General features: G+C 40.7%; 1 protein-coding gene across 3 annotated transcripts in view; it reads right to left on the bottom strand.

The window, feature by feature from the left end:
• Window positions 1–15,138, bottom strand: part of LOC126181702 (tRNA (guanine(10)-N2)-methyltransferase homolog) — a 178,484-nt gene that overhangs the window by 34,661 nt on the left and 128,685 nt on the right. For all 3 annotated transcript variants that reach the window (XM_049924791.1, XM_049924792.1, XM_049924793.1), the window contains 2 exons: window positions 14,088–14,229; window positions 6,151–6,346 (listed from right to left, as the gene is read on the bottom strand). In XM_049924791.1, the coding sequence (XP_049780748.1) occupies window positions 6,151–6,346; window positions 14,088–14,229 (338 nt within the window). The remainder of the gene's footprint in view (window positions 1–6,150; window positions 6,347–14,087; window positions 14,230–15,138) is intronic.

Below are 15,138 nucleotides of genomic sequence, written 5' to 3'. Positions count from 1 at the left end.
GCTGAGGCCCTGCTGCTGGTGCCAAGTCTGATGCCGTGGAATTAGTGCTGTCCAATCAGGGTGCCATCTGGGGGTCTACTTCAGCTGCCGTTGGCCTCCTGTCCAGGAGGTCTACAGCTCAAGCTTGGGTTTGTGCAGCTGTTCAACCACCATTGCCTGCGCAGGCAAGCTCCTTGTTGCTTGCCTCAACCTGTGTGGGCAGGCAGCCACAACTGCTGTTGGAGGGCATTTATCCACCCAGGGGTTACGATGTGATTGTATGCGCTATGTCCTGGACTGCCGGGCAGCAGTGTACATTATGAGCCGCTGCAATTCATATCCTTGCATGACAGCTGCAGTCAACACCAGTGACTGCCTGAAACTACAAGGTGTCAGGCTGCCTGCTACCAGCTGCATCTCCTCATAGGCTGTACACAGCTTATGACCTAGAGGCTGTAACTTCTCCAAGTATTGTCACAATTGTTGTTGTTGATGAAAAATAAATGACTGTTTTAACAATGATGTTTCTATGACAAAATGTCAGGTGGTTATCAGGCGTCCAGTCACTGCTCTACTGCCACCCTGCCCAGAGTGGTGAAATATCACATCCTGACATCCACCAATCCCGTTCCAACCCCCAACCTTAGAGCCCTACCACCACCACCTCTGAAAGTGGTAACAGAAGTGATACCTGGCATCTGTAGTGGGACAGAGAACCACGTCTCTGGCCAATGAGTGCGGTTCATCAGTATGGTTTTAGCGAGTGAGTTTTTATTTTTGTTTTCTTTTGTCCATGGTCATGGTAAACAAGCTGTTGTTGTTGTGTTCTTCAGTCCTGAGACTGGTCTGATACAGCTCTCCATGCTACTAAATCTTGTGCAAATTTCTTCATCTCCAAGTACCTACTGCAGCCTACATCCTTCTGAATCTGCTTAGTGTGTTAATTCCCACTATATCTAACTTTAACCTATCCATTTCCCTTTTTAAATTTTCTAACCTGCCTGCCCGATTAAGGGATCTGACATTCCACACTCCGATCCGTAGAACGCCAGTTTTCTTTCTCTTGATAACGACATCCTCTTGAGTAGTCCCCGCCCGGAGATCCGAATGGGGGACTATTTTACCTCCAGAATATTTTACCCAAGAGAACGCCATCATCATTTAATCATACAGTAAAGCTGCATGCCCTCGGGAAAAATTATGGCTGTAGTTTGCCCTTGCTTTCAGCCGTTCGCAGTACCACAACAGCAAGGCCGTTTTGGTTAGTGTTACAGGGCCAGATCAGTCAATCATCCAGACTTTTGCCAGTTTTCTTTCTCCTGATAATGACGTCCTCTTGAGTAGTCCCTGCACAGAGATCTGAATGGGGGACTATTTTGCCTCTGGAAAATTTTACCCAAGGGGACGCCATCATCATTTAACTATACAGTAAAGCTGCATGCCCTCGGGAAAAATTATGGCTGCAGTTTCTCCTTGCTTTCAGCCTTTCACAGTACCAGCACAGCAACACCGTTTTGGTTACTGTTAAAAAAATGGTTCAAATGGCTCTGAGCACTATGGGACTTAACATCTGAGGTCATCAGTCCCCTAGAACTTAGAACTACTTAAACCTAACTAACCTAAGGACATCACACACATCCATGCCCAAGGCAGGATTCGAACCTGCGACCGTAGCAGTCGCACGGTTCAGTACTGCAGCGCTTAGACCCGCACGGCCACACCGGCCGGCTTGGTTAGTGTTACAAGGCCAGATCAGTCAATCATCCAGACTGTTGCCCCTGCAACTACTGAAAAGGTTGCTGCCCCTCTTCAGGAACCACATGTTTGTCTGGCCTCTCAACAGATACCCCTCCGTTGTGGTTGCACCTACGGTATGGCTAACTGTGATGATGATGATGTTTGGTTTGTGGGGCGCTCAACTGCGTGGTTATCAGCGCCCGTACAATTTCCCAACCTTTGCTCAGTCCAATTTCGCCACTTTCCTGGATGATGATGAAATGATGAGGACAACACAAACACCCAGTCATCTCGAGGCAGGTGAAAATCCCTGACCCCGCCGGGAATCGAACCCGGGACCCCGTGCTCGGGAAGCGAGAACGCTACCACGAGACTACGAGCGGCGGACATGGCTAACTGTATCGCTGAGGCACGCAAGCCTCCCCACCAACGGCAAGGTCCATGGTTCATGGGTGGGGGTGTGGGGGGTGGGGAATTATAATTAAGAGTTTATATTTGAAATGAAAACAGGAATTTTGCTTGCAATATGTAATTGGAAAGAAGAATATGTGCGTTATTCATAAAAAAATGATGATTTTACAATGACGAAATGTAGGTGTAGAGAGAGAGAGAGAGAGAGAGAGAGAGAGAGAGAGAGAGAGACCAAGGCAAGGCTTGAACCAGTGATTCTTGGACTGCACCACTGCAATCTATTACAATACCGATTCTGCCATAAATCCAGTGTGCATCGGTATTTCAACTGTATCACATACAGTCCCTCACGAAACTTCAAAGCTGATTTTTTTTTCTGGGAATTTTTAAGAACACCCTATTTCTTGGCACTTTTTAACCATGTTCCACATGTGTGTTTCACTATGGAGCAGGAGGTAGCCTCAGCCATTTTCATACAATGTATTAAAAGTGTGACAATCAGAACACAACAGTACAGAAACTTGACTGTACACAATCTTTGAAATAAAAACTACGTAGCTACAGCATGATTAATAAAAATGTTGATGGCTGTTAATACATTAGAATATCTTAAAGTTTCATTTAATGTAACTTAGTAATAAGATATCTAACACACAGGTAGGATCTACTTTCAGGAGCGTAATACTACCAGCGTACGTATTCTATGGTTATGACCAATTGTCGAATTTGTGTTTGTTTACTTCACATTTATTCTTACAATGAACAGAGTATAGCTGCGGCCCTGCTGTTGGTGCTGTGCACTTAGTGCCCTCCAATCAGTGGGACACATGGCACCCAACTTCAGCTACTGTCAGTCTCCTACCCTGGAGATCTACAGCTCAAGCCTGGGGCCATGAAGCCTTTCAACTGCTGTCTCCTGTGCAGGAAAGCTCTTTGCTGTCTGCTTTGCTTGTGTGGGTAGCCATAGCCGCTGCTTGAAGCTGTTGTTGTTGCTGTTGTGGTCTTCAGTCCTGAGACTGGTTTGATGCAGCTCTCCATGCCACCCTATCCTGTGCAAGCCTCTTCATCTCCCAGTAACTACTGCAACCTACATCCTTCTGAATCTGCTTAGTGTATTCATCTCTTGGTCTCCCTCTACGATTTTTACCCTCCACGCTGCCCTCCAATACTAAATTGGTGATCCCTTGATGCCTCAGAACATGTCCTACCAACCGATCCCTTCTTCTAGTCAAGTTGTGCCACAAATTTCTCTTCTCCCCAATCCTATTCAATACCTCCTCATTAGTTATGTGATCTACCCATCTAATCTTCAGCATTCTTCTGTAGCACCACATTTCAAAAGCTTCTATTCTCTTCTTGTCCAGACTATTTATCGTCCATGTTTCACTTCCATACATGCCTACACTCCATACAAATACTTTCAGAAACGACTTCCTGACACTTAAATCTATACTTGATGTTACAAATTTCTCTTCTTCAGAAACACTTTCCTTGCCATTGCCAGTCTACATTTTATATCCTCTCTACTTCGACCATCATCAGTTATTTTGCTCCCCAAATAGCAAAACTCCTTTACTACTTTAAGTGTCTCATTTCCTAATCTAATTCCCTCAGCATCACCCGACTTAATTCGACTACATTCCATGATCCTCGTTTTGCTTTTGTTGATGTTCATCTTATACCCTCCTTTCAAGACACTGTCCATTCCGTTCAACTGCTCTTCCAAGTCCTTTGCTGTCTCTGACAGAATTACAATGTTGTCGGCGAACCTCAAACGTTTTTATTTCTTCTCCTTGGATTTTAATACCTACTCTGAATTTTTCTTTTGTTCCCTTTACTACTTGCTCAATATACAGATTGAATAACATTGGGGATAGGCTACAACCGTGTCTCACTCCCTTCCCAACCACTGCTTCCCTTTCATGCCCCTCGACTCTTATAACTGCCATCTGGTTTCTGTACAAATTGTAAATAGCCTTTCGCTCCCTGTATTTTACCCCTGCCACCTTTAGAATTTGAAAGAGAGTATTCCAGTCAACATTGTCAAAAGCTTTCTCTTAGTCTACAAATGCTAGAAACGTAGGTTTGCCTTTCCTTAATCTTTCTTCTAAGATAAGTCGTAAGGTCAGTATTGCCTCACGTGTTCCAGTATTTCTACGGAATCCAAACTGATCGTCCCCGAGGTCGGCTTCTACCAGTTTTTCCATTCGTCTGTAAAGAATTCGTGTTAGTGCTTTGCAGCTGTGACTTATTAAACTGATAGTTCGGTAATTTTCTCATCTGTCTACACCTGCTTTCTTTGGGATTGTAATTATTATATTCTTCTTGAAGTCTGAGGGTATTTCGCCTGTCTCATATATTTTGCTCACCAGATGGTAGAGTTTTGTCAGGACTGGCTCTCCCAAGGCTGTCAGTAGTTCTAATGGAATGTTGTCTACTCCCGGGCCTTGTTTCGACTCAGGTCTTTCAGTGCTCTGTCAAACTCTTCACGCAGTATCATATCTCCCATTTCATCTTCATCTACATTCTCTTCCATTTCCATAATATTGTCCTCAAGTACATCGCCCTTGTATAGACCCTCTATATACTCCTTCCACCTTTCTGCTTTCCCTTCTTTGTTTAGAACTGGGTTTCCATCTGAGCTCTTGATATTCATACAAGTGGTTCTCTTTTCTCCAAAGGTCTCTTTAATTTTCCTGTAGGCAGTATCTATCTTATCCCTCGTGAGATAAGCCTCTACATCCTTACAGTTGTTCTCTAGCCATCCCTGCGTAGCAGTTTTGCACTTCCTGTCGATCTCATTTTTGAGACGTTTGTATTCTTTTTTGCCTGCTTCATTTACTGCATTTTTGTATTTTCTCCTTTAATCAATGAAATTCATTATCTCTTCTGTTACCCAAGGATTTCTAGCATCCCTCGTCTCTTTACCTACTTTATCCTCTGCTGCCTTCACTACTTCATCCCTCAAAGCTACCCATTCTTCTTCTACTGTATTTCTTTCCCCCACTCCTGTCAACTGTTCCCTTATGCTCTCCTTGAAACTCAGTACAACCTCTGGTTCTTTCAGTTTATCCAGGTCCCATCTCCTTAAATTCTGAAATAGCTTGAAGCTATCTCGTCAAAATGTGATTCATTGCACCTCTGTATGCTATGTCCCGGGCTGCAAGACAGTCTCTAATGTGCGTTATGGGGTATCACGTGCAGCTGGCGTCAGAGTCACTGCAGAACTGCTGCCGACATCACCAGTGACTGTGTGATACTGCCAGCTGTTAGACTGCCTGCTGCTGGCTCTGCCTCCTCACAGGTCATACACAGACTATGTATTGGGGTCAATGACTTCTCTGAGTATCATCAGATTGTTGTAATTGATGAACAATAAATTAATGTTTTAGCAATGGTGTTTCTATGAGGAAACACTGGACAACTACCAGGTATCTGCTCACTGCTCCAGTGCCAGACCCCCCACCCCCCTGGGTGGTGGAGTTTTCGCATCCTAACATCCAACTACCCCATTCCACCACACCATAATGGCCTACCACCACAGCCTCTATATGGCTGTCCGCTTCACTTCAGCATAACTGTTTCAACCTACATCATCAACAATCTTCAATATGTATTGAAATCTAAATCTGCTCTGGCAATTCTTTCTTTCCACCTTCCCTTCAACTAAAATATTTACCAGTAGCTCATATCTGAACATGTGCCCAATTGTTATGTTACTGAATGCCAATTTTTTATATGGACAAGTAATAGCAGTATTAACACCAAAAGTCTTCTAAAATTCAAATGCCTGATCAATTAGTTTATTAGTGTTATCATTAGTATCATTATTACTATTCATAACTAATAAATTAAAGGCATTTTGTAAAGATACTGAGTGAGAGCAGTTGTTGATGACACATGATAATTAACAACAATAAATAAAAAAAATTATTAATAAGCCATTGATGCATATACTAATGCAACATTATTTCTATTTTGTTTCAATAATAGTAAAGTATATCTCTAATTATCACTACACACCTGACTACTGGAATCCAACACACTAATCTGCCTTCTATAACAAGGTGGTTTGCAGCAAAGTTCAGAAGGTCACAGTAAATTTGCTGTAGTCCATACACAACTTTAGATGGGATGTGGCTCTGTAAATGCTCCTCACTAATTTGGTAACTCTTAGTTGAACCTATGCGTTCCGTGGCTTCGCGAATTCCATAAGGAGCTGCAATGGAAAGAACAGATAATGTTCTTAACACCTGCTGATAAGTCAAGTGTATAAAAGACTCTTTTACAAAAATGTGCACAAGCACATGCCCCACACACACGCATCCCCCCGCCCCCCCCCCCCCCCCCCACACACACACACACACAGAGAGAGAGAGAGAGAGAGAGAGAGAGAGAGAATCTGTGATCAAATACTGCTGTTTATTTTTCTTTTCTATGCTAGTCATTATATTAACTTTATTTGAATCAAAGAATTGCTTTACTAAATTTTCTTGTAAAAGAATTTTATGCAGTACAATTAGAAAAGAAAATCCCAAATTTTCACAGTTTGAAAATCTTGTTTTATATATATGAAAAAATCTTTTAATACGTCAATTGAATGGATGCCTAAGTGATAAAACTAAGAATGCAGCCTTGTACAAGAAATCCCTTGTATTAAATTTCACTACACTAGTTTGGAGGTCATAGGATTTTCAAGTAGATTTTATCTAGTCTACCCATTCCTTTATCTTTTGTTAACAGCTTTCTATTCATATCTTTATCATTAAATTAAATGTGGAATACAGTTTTCAAACATTGTAGACAGAGGGTGTGTTGTTACTAATTTCTAATACATGAGCAGTTGCAGAAAGGCTGACACACACACACACACACACACACACACACACACACACACAGAGAGAGAGAGAGAGAGAGAGAGAGAGAGAGAGAGAGAATTTATTACATTCCAAAATCAGCTAGACAGTTAGTTACATGTCCAGTAGATTATATTCACAATACTAATCATGCTTTGAAATATGCCACCTTTTTGTTTAAGTGTTTCTGACATTATTGAAACTGAGTTATGTATAATATGGTCAACTGTGCCTCATCATCTGACAAATCATTTACCATTGTGGAGGCATGTGTTTAACTTCTAGTAAGAAACCATTACCTATCAATGTGCAACAATCTCAAGCTACTGAATCAGGAAATTTTTAACTGATACCATCTTGCTGGTGACCAACAGCGTTTTCGAACAAATTTTTTGTTATGATTCATTAAGATTTAAACAAATCAATAAGAAAGGAACCTCCACAATATAAATTCACTGTAAAGAAACTTCTAAAGAAACAGAAACTACAGCATAATAGGTGCGAAGAAAGTGTGTGGTTGTAGATACAATATGAATGTAATGCAATGTATGAAAAGTCATCAATGGCTATCAGAATACTGTCAAAAGATTTCTCATAAAAAGCACAGAAAATCTGGTCATGTGTAAAGGGTTTTTAGTGGTACCAAAGTTAGTGTCCAGACACTTGTGGTCATGACAGGAACTGAAACTGAGTGTAGCAAAGCAAAAGCAGAAATGCTAAAGTCAGTTTTCAAATGTTCCTTTACAAACAAAAACCCTGGACTAATAGCCCAATTTAATTCTCACACCACTGCAAAGATGAGTGATACTGGAATTAGTGTCAGTAGAGTTGACAAATAGCTAAAATTGCTGGAATTGAACAAAGCTTCACAGTCTGACAGAATCCCAATGAAATTCTATACCAAATCTGTGGAAGAGTTAGCTCCATCTACATACTGCACAGACCTCAAACAAAAAATCATGACCGATAGTTGGAAGAACGCAAAAGTCATGCACATGTACAAGGAAGGTAGCTGAAATGATCCACAAGACTACTGTCCAATATCTTTGAGAGTCATTTGTTGCAGAATCTTACAACATATTCTGATCTTAAACCTAACAACATATCCAAACAGAATGATTTCCTCCACTCCATTTAGTATGGATTCCAAAAACATCAATCACTTGAAACCCAATTTGCAGTTTTCTCACTTGACATCCTGAAACCCATGGATCAAGGTAGTAAGGATAGATGCAGTATTTTTGATTTCCAAAAAGCAGTTAGCTCAGCACCGCAACTATACTTGCTATCAAAAATATGATCATATGAGGGTATCAAACAAAATTTGTGACTGCATTGAGAATTTCTTGGTAGAGAATATACAGTATGTTACTTTAGATGGAGAGTCATCGATAGGTGTATAAGTAATTACAGGTGTGGAGGAGGAAGAGGAGGAGGAGACTAGTGTTTATCATCCTGTCAACAATGAGATCATCAGAAAAGGAGCGCAAGCTCATGTCAGGGAAGAATGGAGATGGAAATCAGCCATGCCCTTTCAGAGGAACCACCCCGGCATTTGCCTAAAATGATTTAGGGAAACTTAAACCAGAATGAGTGGACATGTGTTTGAACCATCGTCCTGCTGAATGCAAATCCAGTGTGCCAACTGTCATGCCACCTCACTTAGTAACTATAGCTGTGTCCCTGTGAAGTGTGTTGGGACCTTTGCTGTCCAAGTTGTACATTAACAACCTTGCAGGCAATATTAATAACATCCTTGGACTTTCCTGATGACACAGTTATCTATAATTAAGTGCTGTCTGAAAAAGCTGCATAATTATTCATTCAGATCTTGACAAGATTTCAAAGTTGTGTTAAGATTTCCACTTGCTTTAAATGTTCAGAAATGTAAAATTTTTCACTTCGCACAACAACAAAAAATGTAGTATCCTCTGACTAAAATATTAGTAAGTCACAATTTGAACCAGTCAACTCATATGAATACCTAGGCATAACAATTACATAGGTTCAGTCACAGGTAAAGAAGGTGGTGGGCTTCAATTTACTGGTAGAATACTACGGAAATGCCAAAAGTCTACAAAGAAAATTGTTTAAAAAACACTCATGTGACTTGTCCTAGAATATTGATCCAGTGTTTGAGATCTGCAATAAATAAGATTATCAGAGGATATTGAATGTATACAGAAAAGGGCAGCATGAATAGTCAAAGATTTGTCCGAATCATGAGAGAGTGTAACGGAAAAGTGTTTGAACCATTGTCCTACTGAATGCCAATCCAGTGTGCTAACCATCGTGCCAACTCACTCGGTAACAACAGGTGCGTCCCAGGGAATAAACTGAACTGGCAGGCAGTTGCCTGCAAACTGAAATGTGGACAGCAGGAAAACTTGGAATGAAGCATGTTTCAATGTTACATGTACATTTGTAGTGAACAAATGAAGAGAATTGTAATCTTTCAATGTCGTAAAGGGAGGAAAATTTAATCTCAAGTTTACTAGTTGAAGTAACAATTAAGCCCTCACTTGAAATTACATTTTTAAGGTTGGCAACTATGACTGGTAGAGGGGGATTCCCTGATCAAAGAAAGCACTGGAGGAACACTGTAGTACATAAACTTACATTGCAGTGTCCAGTGCATGAAAGATGTTGGTAAGAAACTACACCAAGTGCAAGCCGAATCAAAAAAAGTTTATGATGAAGGTGTTATGAGCAGAAAAAGTGTGTTTAAAGGGTGCAGTAGGTTTACTGGAGGTAGAACTAATGTCCATGAGAACAGAGGAGTGGAAGACCTTACATTTTGACTAATGTGTTGGTGAAAAAAACTGAGGAAACTGTTTGTGAAGATCACCAATTGACAGTGAATGAAATTTCTACAATGTTTCCAGAACTCTCTTATACAAGACACTCCCAGAAATGTTGTGATACTGGAAACTGTGTGCAAGCCCCAAAACAGCTGACAGGGCAGCACAAGAAAAATTGAGTCAGTAGTACCTGTGAGTTTCTTGAGAAATTGGGAGGTGAGGATTTTCTGAGCTCTATTGTGACTGGGGATGAAATGTGGGTGGCTCATTACTTGCCTGAGACTAAACAACAGTCATCACAGTGGCTCACACCAACTACCCATGTGCTAAAAAATTCAAAACCACAATTTAGGGTTAAAAAATCCCAGCCTAAGTGTTTTTGGACCAAAAAAAGCATCATTTTGGTTAATTTCCTGCCTCAGGGGAATACCATGATATTGTGAAATCCTAAAAAAAACTCATACTGTTTTAGATAAAAGGAGGGGAATGATGATAAGAGGAGTGTACTTTTTGCACTACAATGCCCATCGTCACACAGCTTTACTCACCAAGGCATTCTTGGACTCATTTGTTGTTCCCCTGACTTGGTGTCTTCACCTCCCTGAAGGCACACATCATTGGAATTAAATTTTCAGCTGATGAGCAGGTGCAGAAAGGGGTTATGAGGTGGAGGACGGAGCTGGCAGGAGAGTTCTTCATGGAGGGCATAAAGAAGCTTGTGCCACTGTTCACCACATGCACTGAACAGAATGGCAATTATGGGAAAAAACAGTCAACAAGTGTATCAAGAACAGCCTGTAACATATATATTTTTTTTCAAAATAAACTTTTTCTAAAAAATATACAAATCTAGTACACTTACTTTCTGAACATGCCTCCTACCTTTGGCAAATTGCAACTTGTGATGAAAAATCAGACAAAGTTCAACAGTACACTAGGGGAATATCAGTGGCTGCAGTCTGCCTTTTGGCAACTATGCCAAACTATGGAGTCAGTCCCACGAGTCCTATGGAAAAAAGGGTTGGCTAGATGCAGGTGGGTGAACCCTGAAAACTGTTTTCAGTATGGCTGACACAGGGGACTTGGAAAAGATCAATAAGGCATTAAGGCAAATTCAAGTGGATGCAGAAGACAATTGTGGAACCACGGACCAACACACCACATAACTCACCAATCTTGAAAAGGCTATAGTAAATAACACTGAACACCACTTCTTGACCACCACACTCTTGACCCACATTCAGGCATTGCCAGCTACCACCAGTCATAGCTTGAGCATATTTTTAGAACATTTGGACAACACAGACACCCATATAATGATTGCAAAGCTCCTTCGCACCCTCAACGCACATCAGCGACACACATATATAGAAACAAACTACAGGAAGGACTGTTACATGCTATCTGTGGTTGTCTGACACCAACGAGGAACAGATTGACAAAGGATAGAGCAAACAATGAACCAAAACTCAGTGTGTAGGCCAAATGCTGGTGGAACAGCAAAAGTGTAATTAGTGTAAAGGAACAAATGTTACTGTGACTGGAGAAAGGGGACACAAATGATAATAATAGTAAATATGTTAATGTTTCTATTTCAGCCAGTTCACCAACAGGAATCAGGTGGGCTGGACATTTCTAGGAAGAAGGAAGAGCAATGACACATGTCAGAGCCAGGACCTAGTGCTGTATCTAGAGCTCCAGCAGCCATAATCAATGACCGGCCAACACTGCAGCTCTCTGCCATGCGACTGTTCCACACTGACCTCCTCCTGCATGATGACACACTCATCATGGACACTGGCCCCATTAGGGACATTGCAATGTGATGCCTTCCACATAGTCAGATCCAGACAGCTGTATTTAAACCCAACCAGGTCAGCCTGTCAGTGCCAAACAGCTGGGCTATACTATGATGTCAAGTCTGTGCCAGATGAGGCCGTACCAATGATGCACTCGCCATCACTGTAGCCAGGCCTCAAATGTTTGACCGCCATCTGACCACCATGGTGTTTGGGCAGCTCTTCATTCTGCCACTTTCAAAGGTCTATGATGCAGGGATCCAACCACCTCCGCAAATGGCGAGGTTCAGGCATCAGTTGCGGCATGTGATCTGTATTACCACTGACCACACCGATGCTGGGAGGGCAACATCTGGGAGATGCAATGTTGGTTTACTTGCTGGCCTCAGGATCAACACTAGTAGCATTTAAGACTGAATGAATCTAAGTAAACAACAATAAAGATTTTCTTGTATCCATAAGCTGTCTTCTCCTGTTGCGCACCCAGCATTTATTGAATATAAAAGGCAGATAGGCAGACCTAAGAAAGACTGACCTATACCGTGCAGACAGGGGCACCAAGAAGGGGACTGACATGTACCATAGGAGAATAGTAATCAAGAGGGACGTACCTACCGAAACAGAAGGAGAGAGTGCTTTCATAGGGTCAACCCATATGTGAGATATAGGTACTGTTCCAAAAGTTCTTCCAAACTACAATAAGTAATAAATAAGAACATACTTAGAAAAGGTAGTACGGAAAGTAGGAACAAACAGTAGGTTACTCATTGGTCATGCACATCTGTAATTTACGATTGGAAAAAGAGCAGAAAACAGAAAAATTTTGATCCTCTCGATTTTTAGATACTGAAAGAGCTAACTCTGACACGGATTGAAAGGTTCATGTTGTATAACTGTAGTAAAATGGAAAAAAGGAATGACCAGGCAATAAGAACAAGATTATTAATAGAAAAAGATGTATTGTTGAGAAATGAAGTGTTATCCTATGTGATATTAATGTCATGGTGATTATGTATAAAAATATCGCATGTTCGAGCTGAGGGGGAGGGATATGTAGTGCTTCGAGAATTTCCGCGTAAATTCTAGAACCACTCTTCCTTCTACCATCTCAAACACACGATATTTTAAATATAAGTGGCAGAATGGAAGTGTATCTACTGTGCCACCTGCTTCTGTGTGCAGGTTGGAAGTTTGTTAAGAGAAAACTAAGAGTGGCGGTCCACTGATGACGACAAGTGTTTGCCGCTAGTGCCACAGATGCTATGTGAAAGAACACAGAGTAATTATATGCTATTCTTTACTGTGTTAGTGAATGTGATTATTGTAACAAGGCAAACGAACAATTGATTATAGACTTTTAGCTTACTTCATGTCTTAGCCCTGAAAGAGGCAAGACGTATGTGATGTCCATAAATTATTTGGTTGTTAGACCAATGTTATTATAAATGCATTTAATAGAGTCTAATTTTTGATGAACAAGTTGACTTGCAGAAGTTGTTGTCTTTGAAAGTTGAAAATATATTATGATTGAACTGAAAGTATTCTACGAGTACCCAACTATTTCAAGAGTAGAGAAAGTCTAATAAATTCCTATAACCAGCGATAGTCTTCAGAGAAGAGGACTGGCTAAACCTGTCACGTAAGTCAATTGATGAGAGTGAATTGTGAATGATGAATGCAATCCAGTTTTTCACCATTTTTCTCCTGTCGTCAAAATGTTAGAATCTCAACTCCTCTCTCTCTCTCTCTCTCTCTCTCTCTCTCTCTCTCTCTGTGTGTGTGTGTGTGTGTGTGTGTGTGTGTGTGTGTTAGAACCTCTAGGCCATGACCATGAGCAATGCATATATGCTGAAGGCACGGTAAGTCAAAGATTCTCTGAACTTATTGACTAGCCACAGAGATTTTACAAAAACACAGTATAGAATTACTGTAAGCAAAGACTGCTACAGGGAGACGTGGGGGTGGGGGTGGGGGGGGGGGGGGGCACAGCCACTTGCACTGCTTCAAAGGTAGGAGACAATGTGGAAGGTTTAATACAGTTTGCAGCACTGCCTTTATATAAATTTAAAAACAGTGACAGATTATAAGAACTTTCATAAACGTTTTCAATAAAAGCAGAAAACAAAGAAGAAACACAGTGTGGTACGTATACAACAAAGGTTTGGTCACAATGGGTGGTAGCTTGTATTCGTAATAATTATAAAGTTTTTTGACAAATGTCTTCCCACAGTAATAGAGATGAACTTTTACATTACAAATGATGCACATAATAATGGTATATGTCTTAAACGTACAGATCTGAGGTAGAGTGAGGCTATGAAGAGTGCTACATTTTTGTATTCAAATATAAACACTGCATATAAAAGAATGCCTTGCCTTAAGATACAAATATGTTTATGTAAAGATATATTTGTCAGTATTAAAACTGGAAATACTGGAAGAAGGATAGAAACATTAAGTTCAAATTGTGCCCAGCGTCTACAACAAAATCATTTTTCACTTACGGTCAGTAACAATTGCATCCACTTTGAAGTCAGGATGCCATACAGGAAGAGAAGAATCAGCAACAATTACATCTATGTACTGGCTGCTTCTTCCATACTGTTTCAGATTGGTGCGTATACTTTCATCTTCATCTCTCTTTTTCTAAAACATAGAACAATATCACATAATTATTACAATTAAAAGGTTTATGAATGAGTCATTAGAGCACACTGCATTTAAATTTGTGTGTGTGTGTGTGTGTGTGTGTGTGTGTGTGTGTGTGTGTGTGTGTGTGTGTGTGTCATGAGGCCAGAGAGTAAAGAAGATAGGGGGCAGGGTGGCAAAGATTATTATTGTTTAGCAGACAATACATTTTCACAATAAAAGTAATTTGTAATTAGAAATGAAAAGAAAAAGTAATGTAACACACAATAAAATCTTTACTCAGAGAAGAGACAAGTCAGAAAAGCTGTTTATCTTTCAATACACGAGGTGTATTTTTTAAGTAAGTACTGTTTTGAAATTAAAAAAAGATGTGCTAAGATATCCCAATAATTTTATTTTTGCATGAAAGCCTGTACCTTAATCTACTTTTCTACATAATTTCTGTCAATATTGAGGCACTTGTCATAACGATGTACCAGTTTTTGAATACCCTCCTCATAGAAGTCTACCGCCTGACTTGTTAACCACTGCATCGCCACTGTTTTGACTCGTCATCGTCTTGAAGACGCTGACTGCCCAGGTGCTACTTCAAGTGCTAGAGTTTCCCATCAAAAAGATGTGATGAGATCTTTGGTCTGATTTGCCACATGTGGACGGGCATTGTCCTGCAGCAAAACGATGCCCTTGCTCAACTTCCATGGACTGTTGCTTTGATTCTGGTGTGACGTAGGCCACCCATGTTTCATAGCCCGTAATAATTTGGCTTAAGAAATCATCACCGCCGTCGTGGTACCACTCAAGGAAAGCCAACGCATTGTCTAAACATTTCGTTATGTGCACATCTGTCAACATTTTCGGTACCCAATGTGCGCACAATTTTCGGTAATTCAAGTGCTTGGTCACAAT

The sequence above is a fragment of the Schistocerca cancellata genome, chromosome 1 (assembly GCF_023864275.1).
Source record: "Schistocerca cancellata isolate TAMUIC-IGC-003103 chromosome 1, iqSchCanc2.1, whole genome shotgun sequence".
NCBI lineage: Eukaryota > Metazoa > Arthropoda > Insecta > Orthoptera > Acrididae > Schistocerca > Schistocerca cancellata.
This window is presented reverse-complemented; position numbering and strand designations above follow the sequence as displayed.